This window comes from Chrysemys picta, chromosome 4 (genome assembly GCF_011386835.1).
Source record: "Chrysemys picta bellii isolate R12L10 chromosome 4, ASM1138683v2, whole genome shotgun sequence".
NCBI lineage: Eukaryota > Metazoa > Chordata > Testudines > Emydidae > Chrysemys > Chrysemys picta.
This window is the reverse complement of record NC_088794.1, coordinates 91,369,745-91,383,906: the sequence shown is the minus strand read 5'-3', so window position 1 is coordinate 91,383,906 and position 14,162 is coordinate 91,369,745. Positions and strand designations below refer to the sequence as shown.

At 42.5% G+C, this 14,162-nt stretch overlaps 1 protein-coding gene across 20 annotated transcripts in view; it reads left to right on the top strand.

Annotated features, from left to right (window-relative positions):
* NUMB (NUMB endocytic adaptor protein) overlaps positions 1-14,162 on the top strand; it is a 126,563-nt gene that overhangs the window by 68,405 nt on the left and 43,996 nt on the right. For 16 of the 20 annotated variants that reach the window (XM_065592998.1, XM_065592992.1, XM_065592996.1 and 13 more), the window contains one exon: positions 4,619-4,761. In XM_065592998.1, the coding sequence (XP_065449070.1) occupies positions 4,636-4,761 (126 nt within the window). In that variant the 5' untranslated portion in view covers positions 4,619-4,635. Of the gene's footprint in view, positions 1-883; positions 999-4,618; positions 4,762-14,162 lie in introns of all 20 variants that reach the window. The other 4 variants (XM_065592999.1, XM_065592993.1, XM_065592997.1 and 1 more) reach the window with 1 other exon arrangement.

Sequence of the window (14,162 nt, the reverse complement as noted above, 5' to 3'; positions counted from 1 at the left end):
AAACATACTAAGTATAGAAATCAGTAGCTGATGATTTTTAGCCATGACAGCCCCTGAGAGGGAATAGAAGCCATTCTATTGATATGACTGTGTCCAGCTGTTTGGTACAGAAAGAATAAATCACTACCCTGGGCTAGACTAGGAGGGTTTACAATAATGTTCTTGGATACATATTGCAACTATATGAAAATGCCAAGAATATGCAAATGACTGAGGGGGGAGGGACACTAAGTTTCTGGGGGTTTTTGTTTTTTTTAATGCTAGGGTTTTAAATTATTATCATTTAGAGAAGATTGTCATGGGAATTTGAGCATTTTATCACAGTGACAGCAATCCATGTCCTTGTTTCCTGAATCTGATATGTATCCAGTGTGAATTGCTTATTTAACATCTTAATAAATCTAAGCACTTTACCCAGATGTACATACACTCTTTTCTTAACCTGTGTACTACATAATGTTTTAACATTAGCTTTAATAAAAAATTTAAATCTGATGGGACAGGGATGACGTTCATTGCCAATCAGGTGGCTGTTTGTAGGACAAACTACTTTGGGCTGTTGGGGGATTCTGATAACCATTCCGCTTCTTTCAATTCTCCATTGTTTTTCTTTGTTGGTGTAAATGGTTGTTCTGACTAGTTGGACAGAAATTAATCCTAAGTAGGTAATAGCTTCTATTGCTGTAGAGGGTCCATTTCAATTCCAGCAACTAAGTTGTGAAAGCACACCCTCATAACTAGAGCTCACTGGGAAATGGACTTGTTTTTTGCACAAAATGTTAATATTTTTGCTGAAAATTCAAAATATTGTGGCGAAAATGCTACCATAGTTCCTCATGGGAGTTGTAGTTCAGGGGTCTCATGTTCCCTTTCTCCCCTGTAGGCTGAGCTTTCTGGCTGAAATAAATCTGGTTGGAATGATGCATCAGTCTCCCATCTTGGCGGAGGAAGTGCATCATGGAGTCCCATAGCTGTGGGGCAAGATGGGAGAAATTCAGGTGGGGAGCCTCATCCATAGAGGAGAATGGGGGAGATAAAGTAACCAAAGTACAACTTCCATGAGGCAATGTAGCAAACAAAATTGTTTTTGGCCAAAATATTTTGGGGTTTGGCGTATTTGGGTTTCTGACAAAAAATTAAAATTTCTACAGAAAAACACTTTCACGAAAAATTGTGTTTGAGTTTTGAACTAATCTTCTAGCAACAGTTGAGATGGAAAACTTTCAACCAGTCCTACTACTATGGTTATTGGTTAACTCTGCCTCTTAGTATAAAATTATCCCTAGACAAAATAGAAGGCTGCGATTTTCAGAGGAGACCAACCTCGATACTTCAATAAAAGACCCACGGCACAGCCAGAGCTGGCCTGGATCAGCTGAGTTGGGCTTGGGCTGCAGTTTGGGCCGGTTTGGGTTTGGGCCGGAGCCTAGGCTCTGAGACCTCACAAGGGAGGGTGGAGGGTCCCAGGGCTTCAGCCTAAACCTGAAAGTCTGCAGTGGAATTTTATAGCCCCACAGCCTGAGCACCATGAGCCCGAGTCAGCTGACCTGGGCTGGCTGCAGGTCTGATATTGAAGTTTAGACGTACCCTGTGGGAGTTAAGTGCCCAGCTCCTATAGAAATTCATAGTCCCTAAGGCTCTTGAGGCTGCAAGCCTCAAAATTAGGGTTACCATACATCCAGTTTTTCCCGGACATGTCCGGCGTTTTGGCAATCAAACCCCCGTCCGGGGGGAATTGCCAAAAAGCCGAACATGTCCGGGAAAATGCCAGCCGGGCACTTCCCCTCCAGCGGCTGCTCTGCTCCTCCCCTGACTCTTCGGCTCTGTTTAAGAGCCGAGCTGCCCGAGCGCTATGGGCTTCAGGCAGCCCCCTTGCCTCTGGACCCCAGCCGCCGGCCGGGCACTTCCCCTCCCGGGCTCCGGCGGCGCAGGGTCCGGAGGCATGGGGGCTGCCCGAAGCCGGTAGCGCTGGGGCAGCTCGGCTCTTAAACAGAGCTAAAGAGTCAGGGGAGGAGCAGGGCCTCTGGCCGCGGCGGCTCTGCTCCTCCCCGACTCTTCGGCTCTGTTTAAGAGCCGAGCGCTATGGGCTTTGGGCAGCCCCCATGCCTCCGGACCCTGCGCCGCCGGAGCCCGGGAGGGTAAGTGTCCGGCCGGGGGCGCAGGGTCCGGAGGCAAGGGGGCTGCCCGAAGCCCTAGCGCTACCGGCTTCACGGTTTGCCGGGCAGCCTCCAGACCCTGCGCCCCCGGCTGGGCGCTTCCCCTCCCGGGCTCCAGCTGCGCTGGGGAAGCGCCGGCTGGGGGCACAGGGTCTGGGGGCTGCCCGGCAAACCGTGAAGCCGGTACCGCTCGGGCAGCCCTTTCCGCGTGGCTGGGAGTGGGAGAGAGGAGGGGGCAGAGTTAGGGCGGGGTTGGGGCGGGGCTGGGGTGGGAAATGGGCGGGGCCAGGACCCTGTGGAGGGTCCTCTTTTTTTATTTAAGTATGGTAACCCTACTTAAAATCTGCATGTTTTTTATCTTAAAGGGGTTTTTCGTGGGTAAAGCAAAATTCTAACTTAACGTTACTCTACTATCCTCTTTAGAACTGTTCTGCAGTTTGCTTTGCACACTCAGCATTCTTTTATTATTCAAAGAACTTTGAACTTACCTAGTTAGGATTTCATGAATGTGGAGGAGTTACTTGTTTGGAGTGATTAACTTTGTCAATCATCAGCGGAGTGTGTGATAAGAAATGTGATCTCTTTGCACGCAGGTGCTGAGGGTGTACTCATTTCCACATCCTATTTATTTTTAGTTAATCAGATCCATGTTTGGTGTTGCTCTAGTTATATCACATACTAGTTCACACGTCCTCTTCTGTTAAAATTGTTTTTACTACCAAACTGCTTTACAGTTTTGCCAATCACAGATTCAAAAATCAAGTCACCCCCCCCATTATGAAATTTTTTAATGATTAAATCACTTTTGATCTGGTTTTTGAACTCTGTGCTTACTCCCAATGTGTTTGATAAGCCCAATACTACGAACTCTTGCATATTTATTAAAATTAAGGAGACTTTTGGGAGAGGAAAGAGCAATGAAGACAATATTGTTTCAAGTAACTGCCAGGTGAGGAATCACAAATTGCAGAGACAATCCCACTCTATCCCACTATCTTGGGGCGCAAGTCTAATTCCTCCATCCATCACTGCCCTAGGGGGCAGCACATTGTTATGGGGAGAACATAAGAATGACCCTACTGGGTCAGACCAAAGATTCATCTAGCCCAGTATCCTGTCTTCCGAAAGTGGCCAATGCCAGTTGCCCCAGAGGGAATGAACAGAACAGGTAATCAAGTGATCCATCCCTGGTCGCCCATTCCCAGCTTCTGGCAAATGGAGGCTAGGGACACCATCCCTGTCCATTCTGGCTAATAACCATTGATGGACCTATCCTCCATGAACTTACCTAGTTCTTTTTTGAACCCTGTTATAGTCTTGGCCTTCACAGCATTCTCTGGCAAGGAGTTCCTATTTCCTATTCCAGGAACAAGCATACTGCTTGATGCCTTATTGCTAGAATCATAAAGATGAAAAAGTAAAGATAGCTTTAAATGATGAGTTTGACAGTGTCACTTTTTAAAATAGGCTATAGGAAAATAAAGAATGCTAGGGAAACATACCGACTGGCAATCCAAAATTTTGTTTCCTTTGTCTGGGTTCATTAATATCACCACACCCATATAAAACAATAGAGAACTGCTCTGCTCAATTACCATATTAATTTATAACAAAAAGTGAGAGTTGCACAAAGCTTGTGGGGGGAGTTAATGACAAAACTCAGGCCTTTTGTCATTTGGAATGGCCAGAGTGCTTTAGTGATGGCAGATGGAAAGGGGTTGACATTTCTTCTGAAAACTAGGTTGACTAGGAGCAAGGTTGGCAGCAAGTTTCTTGAACTTCTTAAATCCCTGCCTGTGTTCAGTTATGTGATAGCTGTGTTTTTTGAGGATTTCAAGCTGCTGAGATGACAGGAATTGTAAACACAGACAAAAGTGAATCACTTTCCATGTAGTTCAGTGTCTAATAGTTTTACTTGGAAAGCAAAAATGTCAACTGTGAAATTATCTCCATATAAGTTTAATATGGTGCTCTTTTCAAATTGCTTTTGAAACGAGCTTTCAAAGCCCCTCAGCTCACATATTTGGACGCACAGTCCCCATGCTTCCTGGGGGCCACCCCTTGATCTAAAGAGGCATGTGCAAGTGTCACCTGGCTTGCCTGGTTTGGTTTTGTTTGCATTCTAAAATTTCCTAGTCAAAAGGGAGACTTCATTTTGGAGGTGTCTAGAAATTTCAGGATGGAAGGGGGCTGTCAAGCTGGTTCCTTCTAGATTACAGTTACTTTACCCCATCTGATGTTGCTGTTGGCTAGTTGAGCATAATACCCTTCTACAAGCAGAGCCTTCTCAGATCCCATCTCTAGCTGGCTCCTTGTTTACTAAGCCGCTTTTCTTTGAGAGTCTTCCATCTATTTCTGTAGAAGCACAGATTCTCCACATAATAGCATATAGTGATATTGGTGGCCTAAACTGTGGAAGAACTTAATTTTGATACCTGCTGAAATATATTTTTCTTCTCTAGGACGTGAAAACTGAGAAATGAACAAACTACGGCAGAGTTTTAGGAGAAAGAAAGATGTTTACGTCCCAGAGGCTAGTAGGCCGCACCAATGGCAGACAGATGAAGAAGGGGTTCGCACTGGAAAATGCAGCTTTCCCGTTAAGGTAAGAGTTTGTGCCTTTATCTCATTCTAGTGATTCATGCCATGCATTACTAGGCAAACATTTTTCTGGCAAGCGTAAGTCACTGAGGTCCTTATTACATATTGACCTATTTCATGGTCAACCCTCTTCATGTGATTAGATGCAGTCTTTTAAAAAGATTCGTAAAACAAATGCCTTGGAAAATGGCTTGCTTGGGAGTTTTCTGTACTGATATTACCTGAGTGAAAGAAGTCTTCTAGTTGGGCAGGGAAATAATGTTTGCTTTTATTCCCTGGCTGAATACAAGTGTCTGCAAACCTTGTCGATTGGTTTGGCAGAATTCGATGTTTACTTTTTTATAATTTCAATGGACAGTATTGGTAATTTTTAAGCAGTTTTAAAATTTCCAGTTGCACAAATTATGGGTTTAAAACTTTTTATTTTTATTTATCTTAAACTTCCGTGGGAAATCCGGGGGGGGGGGGGGACAGACAGTTTAATAACAGATGTTGAGATTCAAAGAGTTAAAGCTGTATAATGGTTAAAACAGATTACCAACATTGCATGTCAAAATATGCAAAATAAATATAATTAAATCAACCTCTTAAGTTCTCAAACATAATTTTTCTTTTAGCCTATCATTAATTTTTTTTTATTGGAAATATTTTTTCATTGATTGCAATGGTACACATAAACCAATGTTTACTGACATTTAACAATAAAAATCTAATTCTTCCAAGCGTACCTGTAGGCTGTTCAGGAAAGTATTATGTTTTATTTAAAAAAAAATTTAATGGAGGCATCAGTAGGGACTCAAATGTTAAGACTGAACTGTGGGTTGGACTTACAGCAATACTAAATCCCTCTTTGACACTTACTGAGTGAATTTAGCCTCCAAATTTAGTATTAACTCTTTATTACTGTTGTGGCAGGTATTACATAGTCTTTCATGTTCTTGGTGTGTGAGCAGATGTTCAGTCTTGGGAAGACATGCTGTTATATTAGGATGTTTAGATTTATGCACAGCGACTTAATGAGTGGATCAAGTATCTAAATATTTAAAATTGGAATTAAACTTTTTGAACCCTCAGAACAAGTACTGTAAATACAGTCTACCTGAGGATTCTAAGAAGATTTTACTTCTATCCCTTCTTTTCTCACTCCCTTACTGGTCCCTACTTTTCCTTGACTGGGGTGTATTCTCAGTTCTTGGCTTTTCCTCCTTCTTACCTGTCTCATGCTGGTGAAGTGAGGTTTCTTTTCTAGTGTTCAGTCAGCCTCCTATGCCACCTCTGCCTACCTGACTGTTCCTAGGCTGAACAAGTTGGGTAGGCCAGGATATGCAGGTGCTTCATGATACAGGGGAGGCTGGGATGGTTAGAATGACTTGTAAGCAGATTTCCTGCTTCTACCCTACCTTGAGAGAGAGGGTTTCTGACCACCACTAGGAACATTGCTCTTAGAGTATGTCTACACTGCAGTAAAAGACCCATGGCAGCGATTCTGAACCCAGGTCAACTGACTTGGATTCAGGCTGCAGGGCTAAAAAATAGCAGTGTAGACATTTTGTCCCAGACTCTGAAGCCCCATGAGGGGAGAGGTCTCAGGCTTGGGCTTGGAGGCCCTTCCTCCTCTCAGGATTTCCGAGCCTGGGCTCCAGCCCAAGCCCAAATGTGTATACTGCAATTTTCAGCCCCGTGAACCCCAGTCAGTCTTTTTGTTGCAATGGATCTTTTATTGCAGTATAGACATACCCTGAGTCGCCCCACAGTAATCTCTAGAAACTGGTCAGCTTCTAAGGTGTTGGACACCGAAGGATTACATGCCAGTACACAGAAAGGAAAATGACATTTTAAAGGCTCCTTGCAGAGACCCAGGGCGTTATTCAGGTGTTTTCTGCTACTTTAAAACAGTAATATATAGTATCCCCAAATACTGAGGCTTCTGAAGCATGTGCATGTTGGCTATTTAAGTTTTTCTATGTAAATGCTGTGTTTTAGCCTTCGACTAGAAGGGAGAGGCTGTCATAAATAGAATACACATGATTTAAAGTTCTGATAAGATATTGTAAGAGGCTAGGTATAAAAGCTAGAATGTCTCCTAACTTCTAGTCTGTTGGGCATCTGGATTAACTCAAAGTGAAACTGCTTCTGTGATCGCTACATGTTGCACTGGCATGAATAGCTTCTCACATGTCATAAGTGTTATGCTACAAGTTAAGATCTTCAGTTGTAGTGGCAGATGTTTGTTTCATAGAATTGTATGATGCACCTGTCTTTGGGCATGTGTTCCCAAAGATTAAAAACAATGCAAGAGTAAATGAGTATGCTCTGGTATAAAGGTAAGCAAATAAATGATTCTTTACATCATACCCTGTTTCCCTGAAAATAAGACATCCTCCGAAAATAAGGCCTACTTACAGTTTTGCCTCTCGTTGTAATATAAGGCATCCCCCCGATAATAAGACCTCCCCGATAATAAGGCATCCACCGATAATAAGGCATTTTTCATTTCTGAAAAATAAGACATCCCCTGAAAATAAGACCTAGCACATCTTTGGGAGCAAAAATTAATATAAGACACTGTCTTATTTTCGGGGAAACAGGGTATACTGTTGCTGGAGCTTTATCAAAGCCATGTTTCCTGATCTATGCTGTAACTAACTTGTAGAATTGAATTGGTTTTGGTGGTCCTATTGGAAAAATGACTGATTAAAAAAATACTACTTGTGCAGGTAGGTTCCCCTGTGCAGGCTTACTTGGCTCCACTGATGTATAATGGAGTTCATATTTAAATTCAGATTTAAGATGAGAAGTTGAATTTTAATTGCCGAAGTTAACCGGACCTATTGATGATGGTAGCAAATTGCTCTGATTGTGTCTTAGTACACTATGCATTTAGATGGGCAGTAATGGAAAATAGTTTATTAGCTTTGGGATGTAAAGTACATGGTAACCAGTATTTAACAGATACAGGCAGGAAGTATGCCATTATGAGCAAACAAGATAAACCAAATTTGAAATACTTAGTTTGTTGGGTGGAACTATATTTTGTTCTTTAGAGGAATATAACCTTGCCCTGTTGAAGGAGCGCATCCTGCCAGACAATTCTTGGGGACTGTTCAATAATACACTATACTTCAGGAAAGCATGCTGTTGTGCATGAGTTTATATCTAAATGGGTGTTCCTGCTTCCTGATGAACATCAGTGGAGAACAAAACATTTAAAATTGACTTTTTTCCAAAGATCCCAACAGTCTGATACACTGTGAAAATAGAAACAAGACCTTCCATTTCAATAACCCATAAGTGGATGTTGCAGAGAGAGATAGCATTTGTGTTAAAGTGTACTTATGCTGTGAAGACAATACTGCTGCCTCACCTTTTATTTCGAGATGCCCAAAAGGTTATTGAACAGTTAAGTGATGGATTCAGAGTCTTAAAAGGATTAGGCTTATTTTACTAGTCTAATTGGCAGAGAGCTGAGAAGCATCCATATAATGTTAGAATAGGCTGTAAGATGTCCTGTGCTGAAGTAAAACATACACTTAGAACTTGAAGCTATATGGAGCTTAGTATTTTTAAAATATTATTACTAAACAATTATTTAACCTATATCACTGAGCTAGATTTTGGGAATGGGCCTATTGCTAGCATAAAGGCTAACTAAAAGCAATTAAAGTGTTTGGTATATGTCTACCTTTTCTTTGTAAAGGGGATGAAATGTAGAGATTGAGGAGGGGTAAGATGTAGCTATCAGGCTCTGCTTTTTTTACTTAATGTTAGTGTGGTGGTCTGCTTACTTTGCAGACATTTTTGCTCTGGAATGGGGAACTACATAGAGGAAAATAGAAAATTTAAGAGCTCTATTGGCGTTCTCTGAACCCTCTTGTAAATGTTGTAGTCAGATTTAAAATTCTTAAATCTGTAGTTAATTGCAACTACACTAGTCTTTTTTCCTAAAACTTCTGCAATTGCCGAAGCTCGAAGCTGCTGTTGGCTTTTATCACTGTTCACCTTGTTCAGAGCAAGTCTAGGCAATGTGATGGTAAAGAGAAGATTGGTGGCAGTTGGCACCTTAGCTACACTAAAGCTCCCATCATTGCTATCTTTGCCCTTGTGTGTAAGGGAAAGGAGGCAGTTTGAGATTGAGAAGGGGAACAGACAAATAGAATGGAGATGGGATGTTGAATGACTTGACATTATTGCTTTCTATGGATTACTTTGGTGAGAAATGCAGTCCAGCAACCTTACATAAGAACAGTTATACTGGATCAGACCAATAGTCTGTCCAATCCAGTATCCTGTGGCCTATGCCAGGTGCTTCAGAGAGAATGAACAAAACAGGTAATCATCAAGTGATCCATTCCCAGCTTCTGGCAAACAGAAGCTAGGGACACTTCAGAGCATAGTTTTGCATCCCTGCCAATCCTGGTTAATAGCCATTGATGACCTATCCTCCATGAACTGACCTAGTTCTTTTTTAAAACCTGTTATAGTCTTGGCCATCACAACATATTCTGGCAAAGAGTTCCACAGGTTGACTCTGTGTTGTGTGAAGAAATACTTCCTTTTGTTTGTTTTAAACCTGTCAGGGATGGTCTAGATAATACTTAGTCCTGCCTTGAGTGCAGGGGACTGGTCTAGATGACCTTTCGGGGTCCCTTCCACTTCTATGATCATCTTTGCCTTTTAGTAACCCAATAGGCCCATCTGCAAAATTTGTTCATAGGAATCTGTAAAGCTACCTCCTTCAGCAGGTAATGGAACTATTAGAGGCTCAATTCTGTGGACCTATTCCTTTCTACCTCTGGCTCTGGTGGAATGTTCAAGGAAAATAGACCAAAAAAGTTATAATTATCATAGCTCCACATTGGGCCCAAGAAAGCATGGTGCATGTGCTTGGAATGGATGTCCACTGAGGGCAAGGTAGTCCTTCCTGTTCAGAAGGACATGTTGTCACAGTGTGACCTCTGTTCCCAAATTAAAGGCCCCTGGGGGGAGGGTGGATGCATAGTGGTATTATGGTAGTGGACAGAGTAACTGAGCACAGTACTGTCAAGATTATTAAAATTGAAAGGTTGTCTTTCAATTTGTTTACTTTGTACACTAAAGTGTTATAATTAACTGAGTATATTATAATACAGAAAAGTCTACCACCTCTAGTCAGGGATCAAGCCTCTATTGTGCCAGATGTTCAGACAAACATGACTTTCAGACTGAGTATCTCCTTAGACACACAGCCTTAACATCCTACTAATACATTTTGTAATGCAATAGTCATTTGATTCATAGACCTCTTTAAAGTCCCTTAATACTAAATTCACATGCTGTTATAGCTGTTGGAAGTCTGTGTGCCAAGGTGTGCAAAACTTCCCCCTACAGAGGTGGCTGTTCTGTAGGAGGGGAAGGGAAATGGGAAAGGTACAACGGGAATGCTATGATGCAACAGTGAAGCTAACCTTTGAGCAGAGAAAAAACTGCCAGACATATGCAGTGTACCAGGGTGAGACGCTCACTTCACGTGTGACTCACTTCTCATTAGTTTAAAATGTAGACGTGTAGTAGTTTAAAAAAAAACACCTATAATTTAGTGATAAAATTGATAAAATGTATTCTTATATACATACTCCATAAACTTATATCCATTACAAAATGTGAAATTAATTTACATATGCACATTTAAAAACAGGCTTTCATGCTGCAGACGCTACCTCACAGAATTTGCAGCAGTTTTTAGTTTCAGTGACTAAAGTATTCAACATCATGGCTTTTTTTTCTTTCTGAAATGCCTTTTCTAAGGTCTTTCTGGGTAAGTAGTTTTTATTCATACAAGTGCACTTCGGAGTAACTTGTCTGTGAAATTTATATCAGAAAAATTAGGTCATTTCCCTCCCTACATAAATAAACATATCAGATTTTTGCAAGTTCTTAGTGCTTTTTATCCAATTGGATGTGTCAAACAGGACAGTAATAAGTGATTTCCTATTTGTAAATCTAGAATGCTCAGCAGCCTGATATATCTAGGTTTAATCCATTGTTTTTACTATATCCTTTTCTGTGGTGAGACTTGTTTCTGATTTTAACACACCTAAGAAGGCTTTTGGTTGCTCTTACTCCAAGAGCAATCACAGGGAAGTGTTCAGATTCTAGAGTCTTCAAATGGAATACAGGATATATTCACCAGCAAGGTCCAAGTGAAAGAAACATGCAAAACTTTTGCAAATTTGTATAAAAGTGAGAGCAGAATGGATTTACATTCTGACATTGGATCCTATACTGCTAGTGTCAAATGACTTAAGCTTTCCATCAATATTTGGTTTTCCACATAGTGTTGATGACAACTTACACATTTTCTAATTACATTTGTATCATTAATATATCAGAATTTTCAGAGTAAATATTTTTCTTTAGCTTTCTAACTAGCCCTCAATTTAGTGGAAACTGAGATGAAATTTTGTTGTTTTTATGCTCAGTGATCCCTAAAACAGGGAGGGAGGAAAGAAGGATGGACTGCATGAGTTTTACACTGAGATATTAAGTTGACCATTTACACTACTTTTATCCCCATACAACAGTGGTCACCAACCTGTTGATCGCTATCGACTGGTCGATCCTGGAACCTGTGCCAATCGATTGTGATCTCTGGGCCGCGAAAAGTCCAGGGGCGCAGCAGAGCTCAGACAGGCTGCCTGCCCTGGCCCCACGCTGCTCTCAGAAGTGGCTGGCTGCTGGCATGTCTCTGTGGCCCCCGGGGGGAGGGGAAGTGGGGGGGGGCTGGCGGCTCCGCGTGCTGCACTGTCCCCACAGCTCAATTGGACGGTTCCTGGCCAATAGGAGCTGCAGGGATGGTGCTTGCGGGCACAGGCAGTGCACGGAGACCCGCTGCCTCCTCCATACCTCCCTGGTCTGCTGAGATGTGCCAGCAGCCAGCCACTTCTGGGAGTGGCATGGGGCCAGGGCAGGCAGTCGGGCAGCCTTCCTGAGCCCTGCTGTGCCGCCAACTGGGAGCTGCCTGTGGTAAGCACCTCCCAGCCAGAGCCTTCACCTCGCATCCCCTCGTGCACCCCCTGCCCCAGCCCGGAGCCCCCTACTGCACCCAAACTCCCTCCCAGAGCTTGCACCCCTCACTCCTGCACCCCAACCTCCTGCCCCAGGCTCAGCCAATTCCCACAGTTGAGAATGTTACACTGATTTGTGACAATCCCTGAAGGATTTTGGATCTATAAACCACAAATGACACTAGTGAGTGGGGCGGGGCCCCGAGGAAGGGGTGGGGTAGATCGTGGGTTGATCTTAAATTTAAAAAGTGATCTTGTGCATAAAAAGGTTGGAGACCACTGCCATACAGTAAAATAGATTTCTTTGATTATTATAGTATTCTAAACATATCCGATACAAAGCTATTCGTATCTACTGTGCACAGACCTTTAACTGTGAATCCACAGTCATGGCGGTGACCCATCCAAATGCTAATGAAGCTTCCTCTGTACCTAATTTGCCTGCAGCAATTTCATTGGTTGTAATGACTCAGTGGTATGGGATACCAGTCACCTGTCAGAGTTTTCATTGGCTAATTACTTGGCCAACCTGTCTTTGCTCTTTGTAGTCTCCATGGCTACATGTAACTTGGACATTGATGCCTAGAAGGCTACACATGGCACTGCTAGCTTGGCTCTCCTGGGCACTAAGGTACCACTACTGGGAAAGCTGAAGTAGGAGCACAGGGAAAGTCCATAGAGCAAAGAGCTATTGGGATTCTGGGATAGAGCTCTCCTGCCCCCTTTCAGATAATGCCAGTCTCTCCAGTGTAATTTTCTAAACCTGTAAATCCGTGGTCTCCAACCTTTTTAAGCCCAAGATCACTTTTTGAATTTAAGGGCAATCCAGGATCTACTTCACCCTGCCTTGCCCCACTCACTCCATCCCTCCCCCTCCATCGCTCACTCCCCCACACTCACTCATTTTCACCGGCCTGGGGTAGGGGATTGGGGTTCAGGAGTGGGTGCGGGCTCTGGGCTGGGGCCGAGGGGTTTGCAGTGTGGGAGGGGGCTCTGGGTTGAGCCTGGGGCAGGGGGTTGGGATACAGCCACACTGGCCACTGCTGGAGTAGTTCTGCAGCCGCTGCTCTGGCGGCCGTGGGTATCTGGCCTTGGACTGCCTGAGCAGCGGTCCCGGGGCGGCCGGGGTGTCGCTGATCCCTCCTCGCCCCGCAGGGCTTCCCCTGGCGACCGCTGGCCCACTGGAATCCACATTCCCTCTCCGCAGCACCCATCCTAAAATTCAATCGGGTATTTATGGTATAAGTCTTGGACAGGTCACAGGCAAGAAATAAAAACTCGCAGTCCGTGACCTGTCCATGACTTTTACTAAACATACCCATGATTAAATCATAGCCTTACTTATATGGCCCCAGTGGACTTGACATCAGTAGCAAATCAGCCATTGTCCTCGTGTTCCTGTATTCCCTTCAAGTACCATTTAACCCTCTTCCTATTTTCTCCTTTCCTCATTCTTGTCTTTAATTTGCATCCTGAAATCTTATTGCTTAAAATGCCTTAATATAAAAATATCTAAAAAAAATGTTGAATCAGTTTATTCGATGCCTTTTTAAGAAAGAATTAGTCTTCAATGTGACTTTGCTCATCTAGATCAGAAGTGTAGACTACTCTGCACAAATACACAGACCACCAAATATAAATAACTTAATGTGCATTGATTTATATTATGACCCTTAGTGCTAATAGCTATTTTAAATAAAATCAGTCTGAAATATTGGTAGCAAGTTGAGCTGCGTGCTAGCAATGTATAGGACATTCTGGAACATGGAAGCATTAAACTCTGCAACAACATGTGGGAATGGCATTGTATTAAAAATAATAAAGCAAAGGTTAACGTTCAAGTGTGACATAATGTCTTAATTATGTTTCATATAAGCACTACTTTGCATTCCTATTAAAGGAGTAAATGACTATCTTATAGTTCTCTGATGTCAGCAGTGACTTATAACCACTCCTAAGAACAAGCACAGCAGCAAGGAAATATTAAATTTAAAAAAGGCCACAGCAATTACCATTTGAAAATTAATATGAGGAAACAGTGTTAAGGCTATGGAAAAGAACTTGAAAGCCATATAAATAAATTTATGGAAAAGTGGTCACCACTGTTAAAGTGAGTCTCATTATCCATTGCGTTCCTTCTCTTTGGTCTATCACCAGAACACAGTCTCAGATTTTGTTTAAAATTGTTGTCCAGGTAAACTTTTAAAGATATTGGGCATGAAAAAGATTTGTTGCTCATATTTTAAAAATTCTCTTGTTTTGATCACACCCTATTTACAAAACAGCTTATTTGAGATTTTAAAGAGAGAGTTTATATGAAAGGTCATTGCATTTTTGGTGCACAGAATGAGATCCAGTATCA